Below are 17,102 nucleotides of genomic sequence, written 5' to 3' on the forward strand. Positions count from 1 at the left end.
TACGTGGGGGGTGGCCCAGTGGTAGCGCTGCTGCCTCGCAGTTAGGAGACCTGAGGTTCAGTTCCTGGTTCCTCCCTGCGTGGACTTTGCATGTTCTCCCCGTGTCTCCTCCCACAGTCCAAAGACATGCAGGTTAGGTGTACTGGTGATCCTAAATTGTACCTAGTGCGTGTGTGTGTGCCCTGCGGTGGGCTGGCGCCCTGCCCGGGGTTTGTTTCCTGCCCAGCGTTGGCTGGGATTGGCTCCAGCAGACCCCCGTGACCCTGTAGTTAGGATATAGCGGGTTGGTTACTGGATGGATGGGTGTTACGTGGGACTAATTTAGTGCACTGTTTTAATTTGTTTTTTGTTCAGATTTGTATCATCATCCTGATTTTCCAGCTCCTCTTATTATTTAATCCGTTATTTACTAATTATTGGGTCTGACGCTGAAGTAGCTGCAGCCTTTCAGCATTCAGTGTCGTTGGCCCGGGTGTCTGCTCTGCTTGTTCTTAATTGTCATTATTAGGATTAAATGAAGACGGCAAACTCCGCAGAGAGATGGGCAAAATAACAGGAAAACAACAAGAAGGGTAAGCACTTGAAGCAATAACTTCTAAATGTAAAAATGTCAGTGCTGCATTTTAAGGATGCAAAGTAGGAGAAGCTAATTCAGTAAAGTGAGCGGACAGTCACAGGGGAGCATGAGGACCACTGCACTACAATATAGAAATTGTGAAAGTTAGGGTCCTAATGATTGACAAAGCGCAAGTAATTATCCACTTGTTATAGGAATGACAGAATATTAGAGTGTTACGTCACGGAGTTTGTAAGCCGTGTGCCGTTTTCACTACAGTCAGTGGCTAAGCGTCCCCAGGGTGTTACAAACGGCCATCACTAACAGTAATATTTTATATGCAATTAGGATATGGAGACTGTAGGAGTCTTCGAGTGTTGCATTTCCCAACCTGCATGGTGTCACAACCCACAGACTGGGGGCAAAATGAAAAGCCAAGCCCCCCCCCCCCATTTCGTTTATATGTTGATGAGTGTAAGTCCAAGGGGGTCTCGGCCCTTTGATCAATCGTCAACCAGTTGAGCCTCTCACCTCCATGAGGAAGACGCCTGATCTTTGAGCAATCAGCAGTGAATGAAGCTGCTCTGAATATAAAGGGGGACAAACCACCCCAGGGACATTTGTCGTTTATTTGTCAGGAGGGACCACTTGCCCACTAAGTTGTTTCTAAGTAAAACCCCCCCACTTTGCCGCTGCCACAGGCAGGAATCAAGAACTGCCGGTGGGGTCCCACCTCCGTGAAAGAGCGTGATATGAAGAGAGGGTAGATAACATGTGGGGGGTTCGGGGGTCCCCATTGGTTAGAAATGGGGGAAAGTATCACACAGCACCGTCGATCACTTCAACAGACAGCAGTAGATAAAATGTCCACTAGTGAGCCCACTGGCTGCAACACAACGTGCTACAACACAGCAGCCTAACACCCTCCGTAAAGTGGCTGGGGAGGCTGTGCTGGTGACATAAGGGGGACCTACACAACTGTAGGCAGGTGCTGACGACTGAAAATCACTGGGGGGGGGGGGGGGGGGGGGTCAGATTTAATGACGACACGATGACACACAGAGTCTAAAAGAAGAAACTCACCCTGTGAACGTGAGCAGCATGTGGAGGATGTGGGGAGTCTTCAGCTGCAAATCAAAATTCTAGTTCTCGGCATTCAGAGCGTGGGCTTCGACAGTCTTTTCCTGTCCAAAATTGTGCCAGAGGGACGCAGCTTAGGCTCCGGCATTTTCACCTCCATTGAGAGGCCCCAAAAAAAAAACAAAAAAACAAACCAACCCCCCAAACACTTGACGGTTGACAAAGCGGATCAACGAATGAGGAGCAAATTCCAGCAAAAAACGAAACACCATCAAAATCTGTATGTGCAACTCCTAACACTTTTATTGTCCTTATTCACCAGGTCATCTTCAAACAATGACCCGGCGCTAGGCACTGGACCAGGCGGTGCCCATGCTATACTGTGCCACACGGCGCCACAAGCCGCACAATGAACCTCCCACAGAGCTCCTGGACTTTTTTGTTGCTTTTCTACATACAGCGTCCTGTTTAGCAAGGGGGCACCACGCGATTCAAAGTGCTGCTTGATGTCACTGGCATTTACAACGCCAACAGTGACTCCCATCACAACTGCCTGCCGCTCAGTTTTATCCCACACAAATACAGGGCGAGTTAACATTTGAATGGCGGAGACGATACTTCATATGTGGCAGATGATTTACAGCAGGGGTGTCGAACTCCGGTCCTGGAGGGCCGCAGTGGGTGTAGGTTTTCATTCTAACCATCGCCTTAATCAGTGATCAGTTTTTGCTGCTAATTAACTTCTTTTGCCTTTGTTTTAATTGACGTGACTCAGACCCCCCCCCCCCCCCTAGTTGTTTTTGTCTTTAATTAGCAGTCAAACAATAATGAGACACAAAACAAGAGACCAGCTCACCTGTGCCCGTCACACAATATCTGAAAATAAAGAGAGGTGAAGGGCTCAGAAAAACAGAAAATCAACAGTCTGTGGCCGAATGAGAGCAGCAACAGGCCATGGAATTAAGTGACAGGTTCAAGAATCAGCATCTCATTAACAAACTGGCTGGAGTTTGAATCCCCAGTTTAAATGATAATTTGTTTGTTGGCTCGTTTCACGTCTAATTTCTGTTTGGCTGTCATTTAACAAAGAAAAGAATCAATTCAGGGGGCCGAATCCTTAAAAACAGGGCTAAAGAAAAGAAGTTAATGAGCAGTGACAACTGGTCACTTATTACGAAAACCTGCAGCCAGTGCGGCCCACCAAGGCCTGGAGTTTGACACCCGTGATTTACAGGAACGAGTCAAGCTGTTCGCCGTCACGTTCGACACACGTGCCACACAAATTGCCTCCAAGTATATACATAGTAGTGCCATTAGTGTTAACATCATTTTCACTGTGTATCTTTATTTTTCTTAAATAAGGTCACAGCCCTGGCATGTTGAGTTTTGAACGGACAACAAAACTACGCGTCAGAAAACACCTTCTGGTTTCAAAGCTACAGATCTCTCTGAATGTCTAAATCAATACAGAAATGTCAAACATAAGATTTCTAAATGTTATCAACCGCTGCCAGTATTCTCCTCCTTTAAGCTGATGTCACATGTCAGATTTAACCATCACGTCAATTTAAATGACCCCCAAATCACTGGGCATGTCAGATTTCGAGACGGGCATGACGACCGCCCAGCCCCCTTCAATAGCACGCTGTCTAGTATCCTAGGATGGGTCAGCGGGTATGGAGAGTTCAGCCGTAATCTCGGACCTTTTCTTTTCTATTGTGTCGTGGTGTGTAAAACACAAGACCGCAGCCAGATGAGCGTCTCTCCGGTTTGAGAGGCCTCACACACTCGCAATTCCTCCTTCCTCATCTCTGTACTGTACGTCTTGTATTTCCAGCTGAACATTCATTGGTCCTCAACTCTTGCACCCCGACGTCCACCCCTACAACTTAAGGCTAAACTGGTTATGTTGGAGCAAGTCACGGCCTAGTTAGAGCGAGTCGTGGTGGCCGTTCGAGCGCAGATACGATCACGGAAACGAGCGATACAACAGAAGAATCGTCAGGTGTGACATGGCATTAAGTTACGAAGTGGCGGGGGGGGCAGGAAACACAGTAAGCTTATTTTAACGCTGCTCACACGCTGAACCCGTCGGGCACACGTCCATTTTTGCTCTTCTAACTGACGTGTGCCACCCTTGTGTCCTTCTCCCAGAATGGAGTGCTGGCACTGCAGTTAACGTCACCGCCTCATTTAGTATGTTATGTCTATGTGAGTTTTCTGGAAGCTCTACAGTTGTGCCCCCTTAGCCCAAAGATGTGCATGCCAGGCGACTTACTCAATTCCAGTAGCTGGAGCGCGAGTGTGGCCACCCACTCAGGGTCAGTGCTATAGACAGCATGGACCACACTGTCTTGTCACGCCCTTCCTACTGTGATGTTGGGAACAATCCATCCATCCAGTCATCCATTTTCCAACCCACTGAATCCGAACTACAAGGTCACAGGGGTCTGCTGGAGCCAATCCCAGCCAACACAGGGCTCAAGGAAGGAACCAATCCCCGGGCAGGGCGCCAACCCACCGTACGCACACACTAGGGCCAATTCAGGATCGCCAATCCACCGAACCTGCATGTCTTTGGACTGTGGGAGAACTCCACGCAGGGAGGACCCAGGAAGCAAACCCTTACTGCGAGGCAGCAGCGCTACCCACGGTGCCACCCTGTTGGGAACAACTGTATCCAAAATGTGTTTCCCCATTAAACACCCCCAAAAACAAAGAGGGCACAACTCATAGCTGAAGCACATTTATATTGGGTCACAAAGAATAAAAAAAGACGCCCACCTATCTTCCGGGCTGGGACTGCACCCTGGTGAGACACATGCTGTAGGACATCGTGGTGAGTTTACACGGAGGGCACACGGAGGACTCTGTACACCTCTAGACAGACTTTTATTTAATGAAGCAAAGCAGATGCACAACAACTGTGGCCTTTACTGGCTGGAGGCAGAGCTCACACGAGGAGTGCTGTGGTCGCTGGTCTCTGCTCTCTTCAGGCTTTGCTTTGAGAAGTTCTGAATGGAGGCAAGTAAGGCTCCTCTGCCGGCATCGGCTCGTGGTGGAAGTGAAGACTCTGCCGGAGATGGCACGCTGACCTCAGGAGAAAGAGGAAGAGGAGGAGGAGGCGGTGGTGGAGCTGGTGGTGGTGGAGCAGAAGCCGAAGGTAACCCTGCAAAATTAAAACAAGCAGTGAGAGGCAATAATCATCCTCATCATCATCATCCATGATCCTCAATCACTCCACTCATGTCATCTGCTGCAGACGTTCTACAGACAAAGTGTTCACGTTAACGCTAAAGCTGAATGAAGAAGCACTTCACTATTAGGCTGCTGTTGGCCGGTGCGTGAACAGTAATGCAGAGAAGCGTTCAAGTCGAGCCGAGACGGAATATTCAGCAAGTGACTGTGACATGCAGCAGCAACAAAAAATAAAAATAAAATAAAAATAGTTTTCAGGGACCCAAGAAGCTGATGGCGAACCACAAAAGAAGAGCAAAGCGAGCCTGAAGAGAGTTGTGGCTTTTTAGCCTTTCACACTTTTCATGGTTAGCTTTTCTTTTGTGAAAGCATTCCTGACTTACCGTCAAACGCTGTCAATGCAGAAAAGAAAAAAAGAAAATAATAATAATATTAATAAGCACTGAGCAGAGTGAGCGCCAAAGACATCTACTCGCTCACAGAGTCGACGGCAGGCAACGTGCAGCCGTACAAGTAGAGGCGTGAAGTGAAAATGAAATGAATTTGATGTGGAAGAGGACCAGACGAGACTTGACATGGCAGATCAAAGACCCCCCCAAATCCCCCCCCCCCCCCCCGCACTCACAGAGGGGACGCAAAACAGAAAACAAGACGATGGTCAAGAGTTTGGTTCACAGAAGTTAATGACGGCCATTTTGCTTCTTGAACACTTTTAGGTGTATCATCTGAACTGACGAGAGGGTAGCCTCCCTCCGCCTTCGGGTGGGGGGGGCCGTATGCGCCGAACAGCAGTCTGCAGTCCCTGGAGGGGGCGCTAGAGGGCACACCGTCTGGGGACTCCCTCGTACTGCTGGGAGACTTCAATGCTCACGCGGGCAATGACGGCGAGACCTGGAAGGGCATGATTGGGAGGAATGGCCCCCCCGATCTGAACCCGAGTGGTGTTTTGTTATCGGACTTCTTTGCTCGTTACGGATTGTCCATAACGAACACCATGTTCAAGCATAGGGGAGTCCATATGTACACCTGGCACCAGGACACCCTAGGCCTCAATGATCGACTTCGTGGTTGTGTCGTTGGACTTGCGGCCACATGTCTTGGACACTCGGGTGAAGAGAGGGGCGGAGCTGTCAACTGATCACCACCTGGTGGTGGGTTGGCTTCGATGGTGGGGGAGGATGCCGGGTGTGGTTACATCTCTCTCTCACAAGACGTATAACGCTGCTCGTTTTGTGAAGGGAGGTCGGCAGAACGCAAGCTAAGGAGATGCCGTCGGATCATCTGCTGGCTTGTTGCTGCTGGCGAGCTGCGTTTTCTGCTTGTCACGCTGTGTGTCAATCAGTTCAAAGCCTGTACACCTGCTGTCCTTTGGCCACTTCGTGTCTTTGCCACTCGTGTTGTGAAAGGGGGCGGGGGGGGGGGATTTGGGCTGAACGCACGCTAAGGAGAAGCGATTGGATCATCTGCTGGCTTGTTGCTGCTGGCGAGCTGCGTATTCTTCTTGTTGCGCTTTGTGTCGATCATTTCAAAGCCTGTACACCTGCTGTTCTTATGCCACTTCAAATTTCTGCTGCTCGTGTTGTGAATTTGGGGCTGAACGCATGCTAAGGAGAAGCGATGGGATCATCTGCTGGCTTGCTGCTGCTGGCGAGCTGCGTCTTCTGCTTGTTGTTGTTTTAAGAGCTGGGAGCACATGAAGTGTGTCTGCCAAAAGCATTCCAACAACTGCTAGGTTAGATGTCCGTGAACTTGTTTTAAATGTTGTCTCACTGCCTCGTCTTGCGTGACGTTAAAGTGTCTCTGGCGGGACATCAAATTGTCTTCTGAGAAGATCTCGTCTCCCTAGTCTCCCTCCCAAGATTTTTTTTTTTTTATAATAGAGAGATTTTTTTTTGCGATTTCCAGTCATATTAGAAGTAAACTTGTACAGTAAAATAAGTACAACCAGGATCATCAGAGGTGATCTAAAACTTGAGGCAGAACTTACTAAGGAGTGCAGCTCTGATAAACCCATAAACCACGTCTGTTTTTGCCACCTCTTCATATAAAATGGGAAACTTGATGAAAAATTTAATGAAATCGATGAACAGGGAAGGTGAAGGATTTCGATATTTGAGACAGACGTTTCCACAGATTTATGCGAAGATTCAGAAAGGTATTTTTGTTGGTCCACAAATCAGACGTGTAATGAAAGACCTGCAGGTGGGGCCGGAAGGAAATCGCATGGAAGTCATTCAAGGATGTTGTTGAGAATTTTCTTGGCACCTACAGAGCACCAAACTATGGCTGACAATCTGCTTCAGGGATACAAAGCTATAAAGTGCAGGGTCTAAAGACCTCGGGATTCCTGTGTCTACAGTTCACAATGTTAGTAAGATGTTTTCTGCCCTTGGAACCTTCAAGAAACTCTTGGGAATATAATCTAAGAAAGTCTTAGCAGGTCATTGTGAACTGCTGAAAAACGTGCATGTACAACATCCAAAGAGTTCAAGGCTGGCAATCTGGAGTCACAACTTAAGAGCGTGTACCAAACTAAGAAGGAGTTTATGTGTGAAAGCCAAGGAAGACCCCCACAGTTCTCAAAGACACTCATAAAAAGGCCCACCTTGAGAAACCACAATCATCCATCCATCCATTATCCAACCTGCTATATCCGAACCACAGGGTCACGGGGATCTGCTGGAAGCGGCACAAGGCAGGAAACAAACCCCGGGCAGGGTGCCAGCCCACCGCAGGAAACTACAATCATTCTGGGGAAACATTTTGTGGACAAGTGGAACCAAAATTTAGCTCCATGGCAATGCAGACCACTAATACATTTATAGGCGAAGAAGATATAAAGCTTGTAAGGACCACAACACCCCGCTGGAGGAGGTTCCATGATGTTGTGGGGCTGTTTTGCCGCCTCAGGAACTGGAGGCCTTGCAAATATTAAAGGAATCATGAAGTCGGAGGATTATCAAGGTATTCTGGAGTGAAATGTGCTACCTAACGTCAGAAAGGTGGGTCAGGATTGGAGATCAAGGGTCCCCTAGCAGGACAATGACGCAAAACGTACATCTAAAAAGGATAAAAGGACGGTTAAAGAGGCATACCTGGACTGTTTGAAACTGGCCGGCAATGAGCCCTCATCTCAGACCAATGGGTCCTTTTCACAAAACTCAGTAGCGACGCATTGACGAGTAAGTCGACTTCCTGTTCGCCAGTCAAGTTGGAGAGCCTGCACTGGTACAGCGTGCCGCACCCTCTACACGACAAAACAACTTGGGACCCCAGTTTGCAACCCCCTAGACAGACACACGGTCCAGTCCCACCCTCCGGAAATGACCCTCTATCTCCCACAGCCAGGTGTTATGTGGGTGACCCCTTGGTCTGGTCCAGCCACTCGGTTCCCCAACAATGAGGATCTTAGGAGCCGGATCACCCTCGGGGGAAACGCGCCACATGGCCGTAGTGCCGTAACTGATGCTCCCTCACAGTGCAGGTCATGTGCCTCATTCGGGACTCCATGAGCAACGCAAAGTCAAACTCAAGGATTTTCTGGAGAGACACAGAGAGTCCAGTCTTCGTCTCAGGTCACTGGATGGCGTCCATGTCTCACAACCATATAGCAAGACAAGAAGCATCAGGACTCTAAAGACTTGGACCTTCGTCCTTTTCTTTATATATCAGGAGCACCACACACCCCTTTCCAGTGACCTCTTGACCCCCCATGCTCTCCCAATCCGTCAACTGACTTCATAGGCAGAGTCACCAGAGACGTGAATGTCACTGCCGTGGTAAGTAACCCTCTCGATGACGAGGTCGACACTCTCACCGCGGGCAGACACACTGCTGATGGCCGTGCCCAAGAGGTCATTAAAGGCCTGGCTGTTGGTTTTTATTCAGGACCCTCACAAGCCCAGACACTCAGACTCCGCGCTCAGTCTCTCGAGCGCCCCGTCAGTAATGGCTGCTGTGTATCTCACAACTTTGTTTAAACTTCTAATAATCAATTTTTGCAAAATAGGAAAAGCACCACATTAAAAAAGCCTGAAAACTGGACAAAGGCGGCCACACTGCAGTGGAGGAATTCTTTTAGAAGTCTGTCAACCCAGCGTGCTTACGGTCTCAGGTAATCTGTTTTGTTTTATTTTAATATTTAACGTTCACTCACTCTGTTTTGACAGACGTCAGTATATTGTGATACGATAGAATAAACGAGGTAACTTAAAACAATGATAAGACTGCAACTGTTTCCAGAAGTGTTTTCATGTGCACGTTGTGAGGTTCCTGCCTTCAGACACACAGACATTCAGCATTTAAACTTTAGGTTCATATTATTTGTTAGAAGATAACACTGTAGTCACGTGAAGTTGTACATACTGAGCAGGAGCAGCTGCTGTGTGCATAGTGGGGCTTCACTGAGGAGGCATCCTGTCATTAACTCCGATTTCCGCCTCAGTGCAACACTAAACCAATTACCGTCCCACTCCTTCGGAAAATTGCTGCCGATCGTCGGCCCTTTTCCCCCTTAAATAATCGTCGCCAATTATCGTCCCACACCCTTCACAGAATCGTCACCAATTGTTGTTTCCCCTTGCTCATTGCGACCCATTGAAATACACGTCCTGGACCCTTTCCCATTCAGCTCTGTTGTGATTCATGACTTGGTGTGACCCAAATTCAGACATTGAGTTGTGACCCATAGTTTAAGAAAAACCTCACTAATGGGTTGGCTGTTCACTACTTTTATTACATTATTACGTAGCCGTCCATGTGCTGACAGTTCACCAGAGACATGATACGACCCGAACCTCGTGCCACAAGCTTGTTCATCTGATCTGTGTATTCTGCAGCACGTCTCACCTTCTTGTTAGCGTCAGTGCAGATGGGTGGGAAGCAGTTCCCTACTCCAGGTGCTATGCACCATTGGCACTTTGTACTTTTCACTTCATTTTTTATGATTTGTTTTCATGTTTCATGCAGTGGTGTTGACAATGAATACAACCGAAAAAAACAATGAAATGTATGTAAAAGAACACAATATGCCACCCTTCTATAAAATGCTGCTGTACCTGGCATATACTGCACAATACTGATATGTCAACCACAGGGAGCGAGCAGTGGGCAGCGTATGAAAAGAAATGGCACCTCATTAAGGCAGCATACGAGCATCAGGATGATCTCGTCTTCTACAGTTTCCGAATGATCAAGCAAACAAAGTCAGGAGTACAAGAAGGGGGTAAATAGATAGATAGACAGATAGACAGAGAGACAGATAGGTGAAAGGCACTATATGATAGATCGATGAAAGGCACTATATAATTAAAAGATACATAGATAGATAGATAGATATGAAAGGCACTATATACTAATGATAGATAGATAGATAGATAGATAGATAGATAGATAGATAGATAGATAGATAGATAGATAGATATGAAAGGCACTATATACTAATGATAGATAGATAGATAGATAGATAGATAGATATGCACTATAAGATAGATAGATAGATAGATAGATAGATAGATAGACTTGCTCTTGTTCAGTTTTTTTCCCCTCTGCACCCCAAACCAGACAGATCTGTGTGGCAGATTATTAGATGATTCCTTAGCCCACTTGATTCAGATTTGGCAAAAACAAAAGGCTAAAATACACTCTAATTATAGTTTAACTGGCAAAGTGGGTAGCTTTGCTGCCTCATGGATCCAGCATCTTGGGTTCAAACCAAGTGCCCTGTTGTTTTTGTGTGGAGATGTGCCTGTCAAAGAGTGACTCGAGGCTGGCATTGTGTGGCCGTCGGTATATGCGGCTGTAGGCTCCACAATGGCCTGGTGTCCTGTCCAGTGCCAGTTCCTGCCTTGCACCAGAAGCTGCCAGGATAGGCTCCAGCCACAGTGGCACTGAAATGGATGAACTGGGTTTGAATATCTACTGTATGTACGTATGTACAGTGAGGTCCATAAATGTTTGGACAGAGACAACTTTTTCTAATTTTGGTTCTGTACATTACCACAATGAATTTTAAAAGAAACAACTCCGATGCAGTTGAAGTGCAGACTTTCAGCTTTAATTCAGTGGGGTGAACAAAACGATTGCATAAAAATGGGAGGCAACTAAAGCATTTTTTGAACACAATCCCTTCATTTCAGGGGCTCAAAAGTAATTGGACAAATGAAATAACTGGAAATCAAATGTTCATTTCTAATACTTGGTTGAAAACCCTTTGCTGGCAATGACAGCCTGAAGTCTTGAACTCCTGGACATCACCAGATGTTGGGTTTCCCCCTTTTTAATGCTCTGCCAGGCCTTTACTGCAGCGGCTTTCAGTTGCTGTTTGTTTGTGGGCCTTTCTGTCTGAAGTTTAGTCTTCAACAAGTGAAATGCCTGCTCAGTTGGGTTAAGATCAGGTGACTGACTTGGCCATTCAAGAATTTTCCACTTCTTTGCTTTAATAAACTGCTGGGTTGCTTTGGCTGTATGTTTTGGGTCATTGTCCATCTGTATCATGAAACGCCACCCAAACAATTTGACTGCTGTATTTAGCTGGATTTGAGCAGACAGTATGTCTCTGAACACCTCAGAATTCATTCGGCTGCTTCTGTCCTGTGTCACATCATCAATAAACACTAGTGTCCCAGTGCCACTGGCAGCCATGCACACCCAAGCCATCACACTGCATCCCTCCACCGTGTTTTACAGATGATGTGCTATGCTTTGGATAATGAGCTGTTCCACGCCTTCTCCATACTTTTTTCTTGCCATCATTCTGGTAGAGGTTGATCTTGGTTTCATTTGTCCAAAGAATGTTTTTCCAGAACTCTGCTGGCTTTTTTAGATGTTCTTTAGCAAAGTCCAATCTAGCCTTTCTATTCTTGAGGCTTATGAGTGGCTTGCACCTTGCAGTGCACCCTCTGTATTTACTTTCCTGCAGTCTTCTCTTTATGGTAGACTTGGATATCGATACGCCGACCCCCTGGAGAGTGTTGTTCACTTGGTTGGCTGTTGTGAAGGGGTTTCTCTTCACCATGGAAATGATTCTGCGATCATCCACCACTGTTGTCTTCCGTGGATGTCCAGGTCTTTTTGTGTTGTTGAGTTCACCAGTGCTTTGCTTTCTTTCTCTGGATGTACCAAACTGTAGATTTTGCCACTCGTGATATTGTAGCAATTTCTCAGATGGGTTTTTTCTGTTTTTGCAGCTTAAGGATGGCTTCTTTCACCTGTATGGAGAGCTCCTTTGACCGCATGTTGTCTGTTCACAGCAAAATCTTCCACATGCAAGCACCACACCTCAAATCAACTCCTGGCCTTTTATCTGCTTAATTGATAAGGACATAACGACGGACTTGCCCACACCTGCCCATGAAATAGCCTTTGAGTCAACTGTCCAATTACTTTTGAGCCCCTGAAATGAAGGGATTGTGTTCAAAAAATGCTTTAGTTGCCTCCCATTTTTATGCAATCGTTTTGTTCACCCCACTGAATTAAAGCTGAAAGTCTGCACGTCAACTGCATCTGAGTTGTTTCATTTAAAATTCATTGTGGTAATGTACAGAACCAAAATTAGAAAAAAGTTGTCTCTGTCCAAATATTTATGGACCTAACTGTATGTTTCTATTTATGCACTTTAGCCATTTGAGATACCTAAGCAATATACAGTTGATCACTTCTATGCTTTGAAGGTATTAACAATAAAGCTAGACTGGCAATGGCTAATGATATGTGCAAAGGGAATTATTAGAATAGTCACAAAGCTGAACTGGCCAGCATCGCCAACATGCAGAGAAAACAGAGACAGGTCTAGCTATGGAGGATTTTTGGCACTATTTTCACTTTACATGTAATTAGCTGTGCTACCCACCTAGGACAGGTCGAAATCTGAACAATCAATGCAGAAGTTGGCGTTTAACATTTGCAGTGCACCATGCAATACATAAGTCTCTGTTATATGTCATTCGTAAAAGCAGTGTTAATATTTGTGATGCACCATCTGTTGGAATGGCAAATGCAATGCATTTTATAATCTGTGATGTGCCACCTTTTGGAATGACAGAGATACAGCCATTTGGTAAAATGTGTCCTGTGTCTTGTAAGAGAATTCTAGAGAAGCCGTGCTCAATTATAGTCCCAATGTCATAATTCATGTATTTTATAACAAGCCCAGGCTAAGGTAATCATCAAATCATCATGTCACAAAAATGACATAGCAGCTGGCATGGTCAAAATCAAGTGTACATTTAAATTCTCTTATTTTTTAAATGTAAAGAATACAGCTTTTATTTACATTACCCAAAATGTTCAAAATGGTGCATGCTCTACAGAGGAGACAGCATAGGAAGAAAAAGAGAGGCAGTCAATCAGTATATTCAGTTCTACAAGTTATGGAACATTGTTAATCACTTATGAAAAGTCCCTTGGGGGCCGTCAAATATTGATAAAATGTCACACCTATAGGTCACACACGCAACGTATTTCACAAATCTTCCCTAAATTTAAGAAAGAAATTTACTTTACCAATATTTGAGTATAAATAATTGAAGTGGTAATTGGAGAGACAATAAAAAAGAAAACAGTTATTTACAGTATTCTTCAAAAGAATGAAGTTTTAATATTAGAAAAAACACTGGAGAAGAAATAAAACGATCCTTCATACTGTATGGGCCCACCTGGACAAGTCGGGGGAATTGTGTGCCAGTGCTATTCATAGACTTCAGTTCTGCATTTAACACAGTAATCCCCTGAAGCTCAACACTTCATGGACAGGCAGACCCCAGGTGGGGTCATCTGTCTCTCTCTCTGTCACGACACAGGGGCTCCACAGGGCTGTGTGCCGAGTCCTCTGCCGTACTCCCTCTACACGTTTGACTCCACAGCTGTACACGACTCTAACATCACTGTTAAGTTTGCTGATGACACGGCTGTGGTAGGCCTGATCTCTAACAACACTGAGTGGGCCTACCTGAATGAAATGGAGAGACTGTCCCACTAGTGTCAGGGCAACACTCTACTCCTGAATGTCATCAAGACAAAGGAGCCGATTATGGAATTTGGGAGGAAACGGCAGAGGCACTGCCACCCCCCTAACAGCACTCTGGTGGAGAGGGCGGACAGTTTCAGATATATTGGTGTCCACATAACAGAGGATCTGACCTGATCCAAGCACAATGACACCTTGGTGAAGAAGGCACAGCAACATCTGTACCACCTCAAGACACCTCAGGGATTTCGGGCAGCCCTCCTAGATAATAAAGAGCTTGTACATGTCCACCACTGAAAGTGTTCTGACGGGTGCCTGGCTTGGGAACACCACGCGGCTCTACAGAGAGTGGCGCGGTCAGCTGAACACATCACTGGGTGTGCGCTTGTTAACTTCAAGGACGTCTACACCCGGGCAAAGAAAATGATCAAAGATACCAGCCATCCCAATAACGGCCTCTTCTCTGCGCTGCAGTCAGTTAATCGACACCCCTGCCTGAAGTCCTGTGCAGTGAGCCTGAGGAGGAGACTTTTTGGATTTTTGAATTTATAATGTCATGCGTTATTCTTCTGGCCCTTTAATATTCACTTCAATGTCATAGGAATTGAGCAACTAAGCATTTCACTGCATAAAAGGTATCATTTGTATCCGACAAATAAAACTTGATTTGATTTGAAAAGTCCAACAGTATAAAAATGAAATGGGGACGGTCAATAGTAGGACTAGGAATGAGCAGATCCACTGCTTACGACACACGATCTTTCATTACAAAGTCTCGAATAAAACCAGGAAGTCTGGGAAGCCAAGAGTTGTGTAGCACTTTCATACACTGTTGGGAATTTCCATTCACAATTTTTTTTTTGTTATTTCACATCAACAAAAGGAATATAAATCTACAAACACACAGTCAAGTCTGGGTTTTGAAAAAGCCGTTTGCTTCGATGCTGCAAACCGACAGTTAATACAAAGAAGTGACTCACCTGTGCCAGGAGGTGGAATCGGAGATGAAGGAGACGTCAAAGGGGAACTCGTGCCTGACCCTGCTTTGAGAGAAAATATACGCGTGGGTCAGAGAGATATAAAAAAAAAACTTATAATCAATACGTTATTGTGATCTGTCAGACACTTTAAAAAAAATACATAATTACATGTTAGGAATACACTGTGGGCGGCACGGTGGCACAGTGTGTAGCACTGCTGCCTCGCAGTCAGGAAACCCGGGTTGGCTTCCTAAGTCCGCCCTGCGTGGAGTTTGCATGTTCTCCCCGTGTCTGCGTGGGTTTCCTCCCACAGTCCAAAGACATGCAGGTTAGGTGCATTGGCGATCCTAAATTGTCCCGTGTGTGTGTGTGCCGTGCGGTGGGCTGGCGCCCTGCCCGGGGTTTGTTTCCTGCCATACGCCCTGTGTTGGCTGGGATTGGCCCCAGCAGACCCCCGTGACCCTGTAGTTAGGATATAGCGGGTTGGATAATGGATGGATGGATTGAATACACTGTAGTCTAATACAAAAATAAAGACTTAAAGGAGAGCTTTTTAAAAATAAGCAGACATCCCGGTTTCTGTTTGTTTTAATGCAGGCATTTTAATAATAATAATAATCCTTTACATTTATACAGCACTTTTCTCATTACTCAAAGCGCTTTACAGATTGACAGGGGAGCCACTTCAGATATCACCAATGTGCACCACCCACCCGGATGATGTGATGGCAGCCATTTTTGCACCAGTATGCTCACCACACATGAGCTATTAGGTGGTGAAGGGGTGAGAGACAGTTAGCCAATTGAAGACAGGGGATAATGGGGGGGGTGAGAATGACTAGGCCGTGGTGGGCAATTTAGCTAGGACATAATCAGGATACACCCTTGCTTTTTATGAAGGAAGCCCAGGGATATTTTACGACCACAAAGAGTCAGGACCTCGGTTTATTGTCTCATCTGGAGGACGGCAGCAAGTTTACAGCACGATGTCCCTTTTACTGTACTGGGATATTGGGATCCACATTCAGACAGAGTAAGAGCCCCCTGCTGGCGAAAGCAACACTTCTTCCAGCAGCAACCCAACCTTTTCCTAGATGGTCTCCTATTCAAGTGCTGACCAGACCCAAACTTGCTTAGGTTCAGGTGGATGACCTGTTCTGGAGTGCAGGTGGTATGGCTGCAGTTTACATACAAGACTACATTTGACCTTAATATGAGGCCATAGGCTGTCAATTGGAGAAGTTCTGATTGTTGTAATAAAAGGCACGAAAGCCAGGTGGTCAGCAGAAAATATATTCTAAATGTTAACTGGGATTAATGGTTTCAGCCAGATAGGTACATGGACTAATTGGTGTAAAGTCAAAGGATAATATGGAGAAAACAAATAACGTACTAACTGGCCAGCAGAAATGGTCTGTAAATAGATAATAAGAGCAAAAAGGCATTGCCTTAATGGAAAATAATGTGATATCACCAAGCGACTGGTTAAATTTGAACAAAGACTCTGTAAGGGTCGAAAACAGCAGAGAGCTCATTCACTTAATGACTGAGTGACTTCCCTTTTGGCCAGATGAAAGACGTCCCCTGCCGTCTGTGCCATGTTCTCCAAAGATGGACATGTGATTTCTGAAGACCTCACCCAAACATTGTAAGGCCCCATTCACAGCTGAGCATTGTACATTTCCATTTATTTTTGACTTTTTGCAAGTATATTTCCGGCATTTTCAGAAAAGAGTTGTGCAGGGAAAATACGAGTTGAGGTGTTGCCATGTTGTAGAGCAGAGGTGCCCAACTCCAGTCCTGGAGGGCCGCAGTGGCTGCAGGTTTTCATTCTAACCCTTTTCTTAATTAGTGACCCGTTTTTGCTGCTAATTAACTTCTTTTGAATTCATTTTATTTGATTTGCTCTTGAAGACTCAGACCTTTCAATTGTTTCTTTTTCCTTAATTAGCAGCCAAACAATAATGAGATATAAAATGAGCCAAAACAACTGGTGTCCATCATACAATATCTGAAAATAAAGAAAGGTGAAGGAGTGAAATTGGTTGGAGTTTGAGGCCCTGACTGAGTTGGTCTTCTCTTGGCTCCCTTACTTCACGTTTCATTTCTGTTTGGGTGCCATTTAAGGAAAGAAATGAAGCAATCAGAGGAATGATGAAGAAATTCAGGGAAACATTTTTTAAAAACCAAGTCAATTAAAATTAATTCAAAAGCAAAAACAGATCAGTAATTAAGAAAAAGGTTAGAATGAAAACCTGCAGCCGCTGTACTGGAGATGGGCACCCCTGTTGTAGAGTGACTGTTGCGTTCCCAGAATGTCTTC

The 17,102-nt window shown here is 45.6% G+C and overlaps 1 protein-coding gene across 6 annotated transcripts in view; it reads right to left on the reverse strand.

Moving 5' to 3' along the window:
* Positions 1-4,511: 4,511 nt before the first annotated feature.
* pxk (PX domain containing serine/threonine kinase) overlaps positions 4,512-17,102 on the reverse strand; it is an 85,945-nt gene continuing 73,354 nt past the window's right edge. Inside the window, exons 17-19 of one of the 6 annotated variants that reach the window (XM_051921013.1) lie at positions 14,780-14,842; positions 13,112-13,137; positions 4,663-4,805 (exon numbers count right to left, since the gene is read on the reverse strand). In XM_051921013.1, coding sequence (XP_051776973.1) covers positions 13,121-13,137; positions 14,780-14,842 — 80 coding nt within the window. In that variant the 3' untranslated portion in view covers positions 4,663-4,805; positions 13,112-13,120. Of the gene's footprint in view, positions 4,806-13,106; positions 13,138-14,779; positions 14,843-17,102 lie in introns of all 6 variants that reach the window. The other 5 variants (XM_051921016.1, XM_051921015.1, XM_051921017.1 and 2 more) reach the window with 5 other exon arrangements.

This window comes from Erpetoichthys calabaricus, chromosome 18 (genome assembly GCF_900747795.2).
Source record: "Erpetoichthys calabaricus chromosome 18, fErpCal1.3, whole genome shotgun sequence".
NCBI classification, from domain to species: domain Eukaryota; kingdom Metazoa; phylum Chordata; class Cladistia; order Polypteriformes; family Polypteridae; genus Erpetoichthys; species Erpetoichthys calabaricus.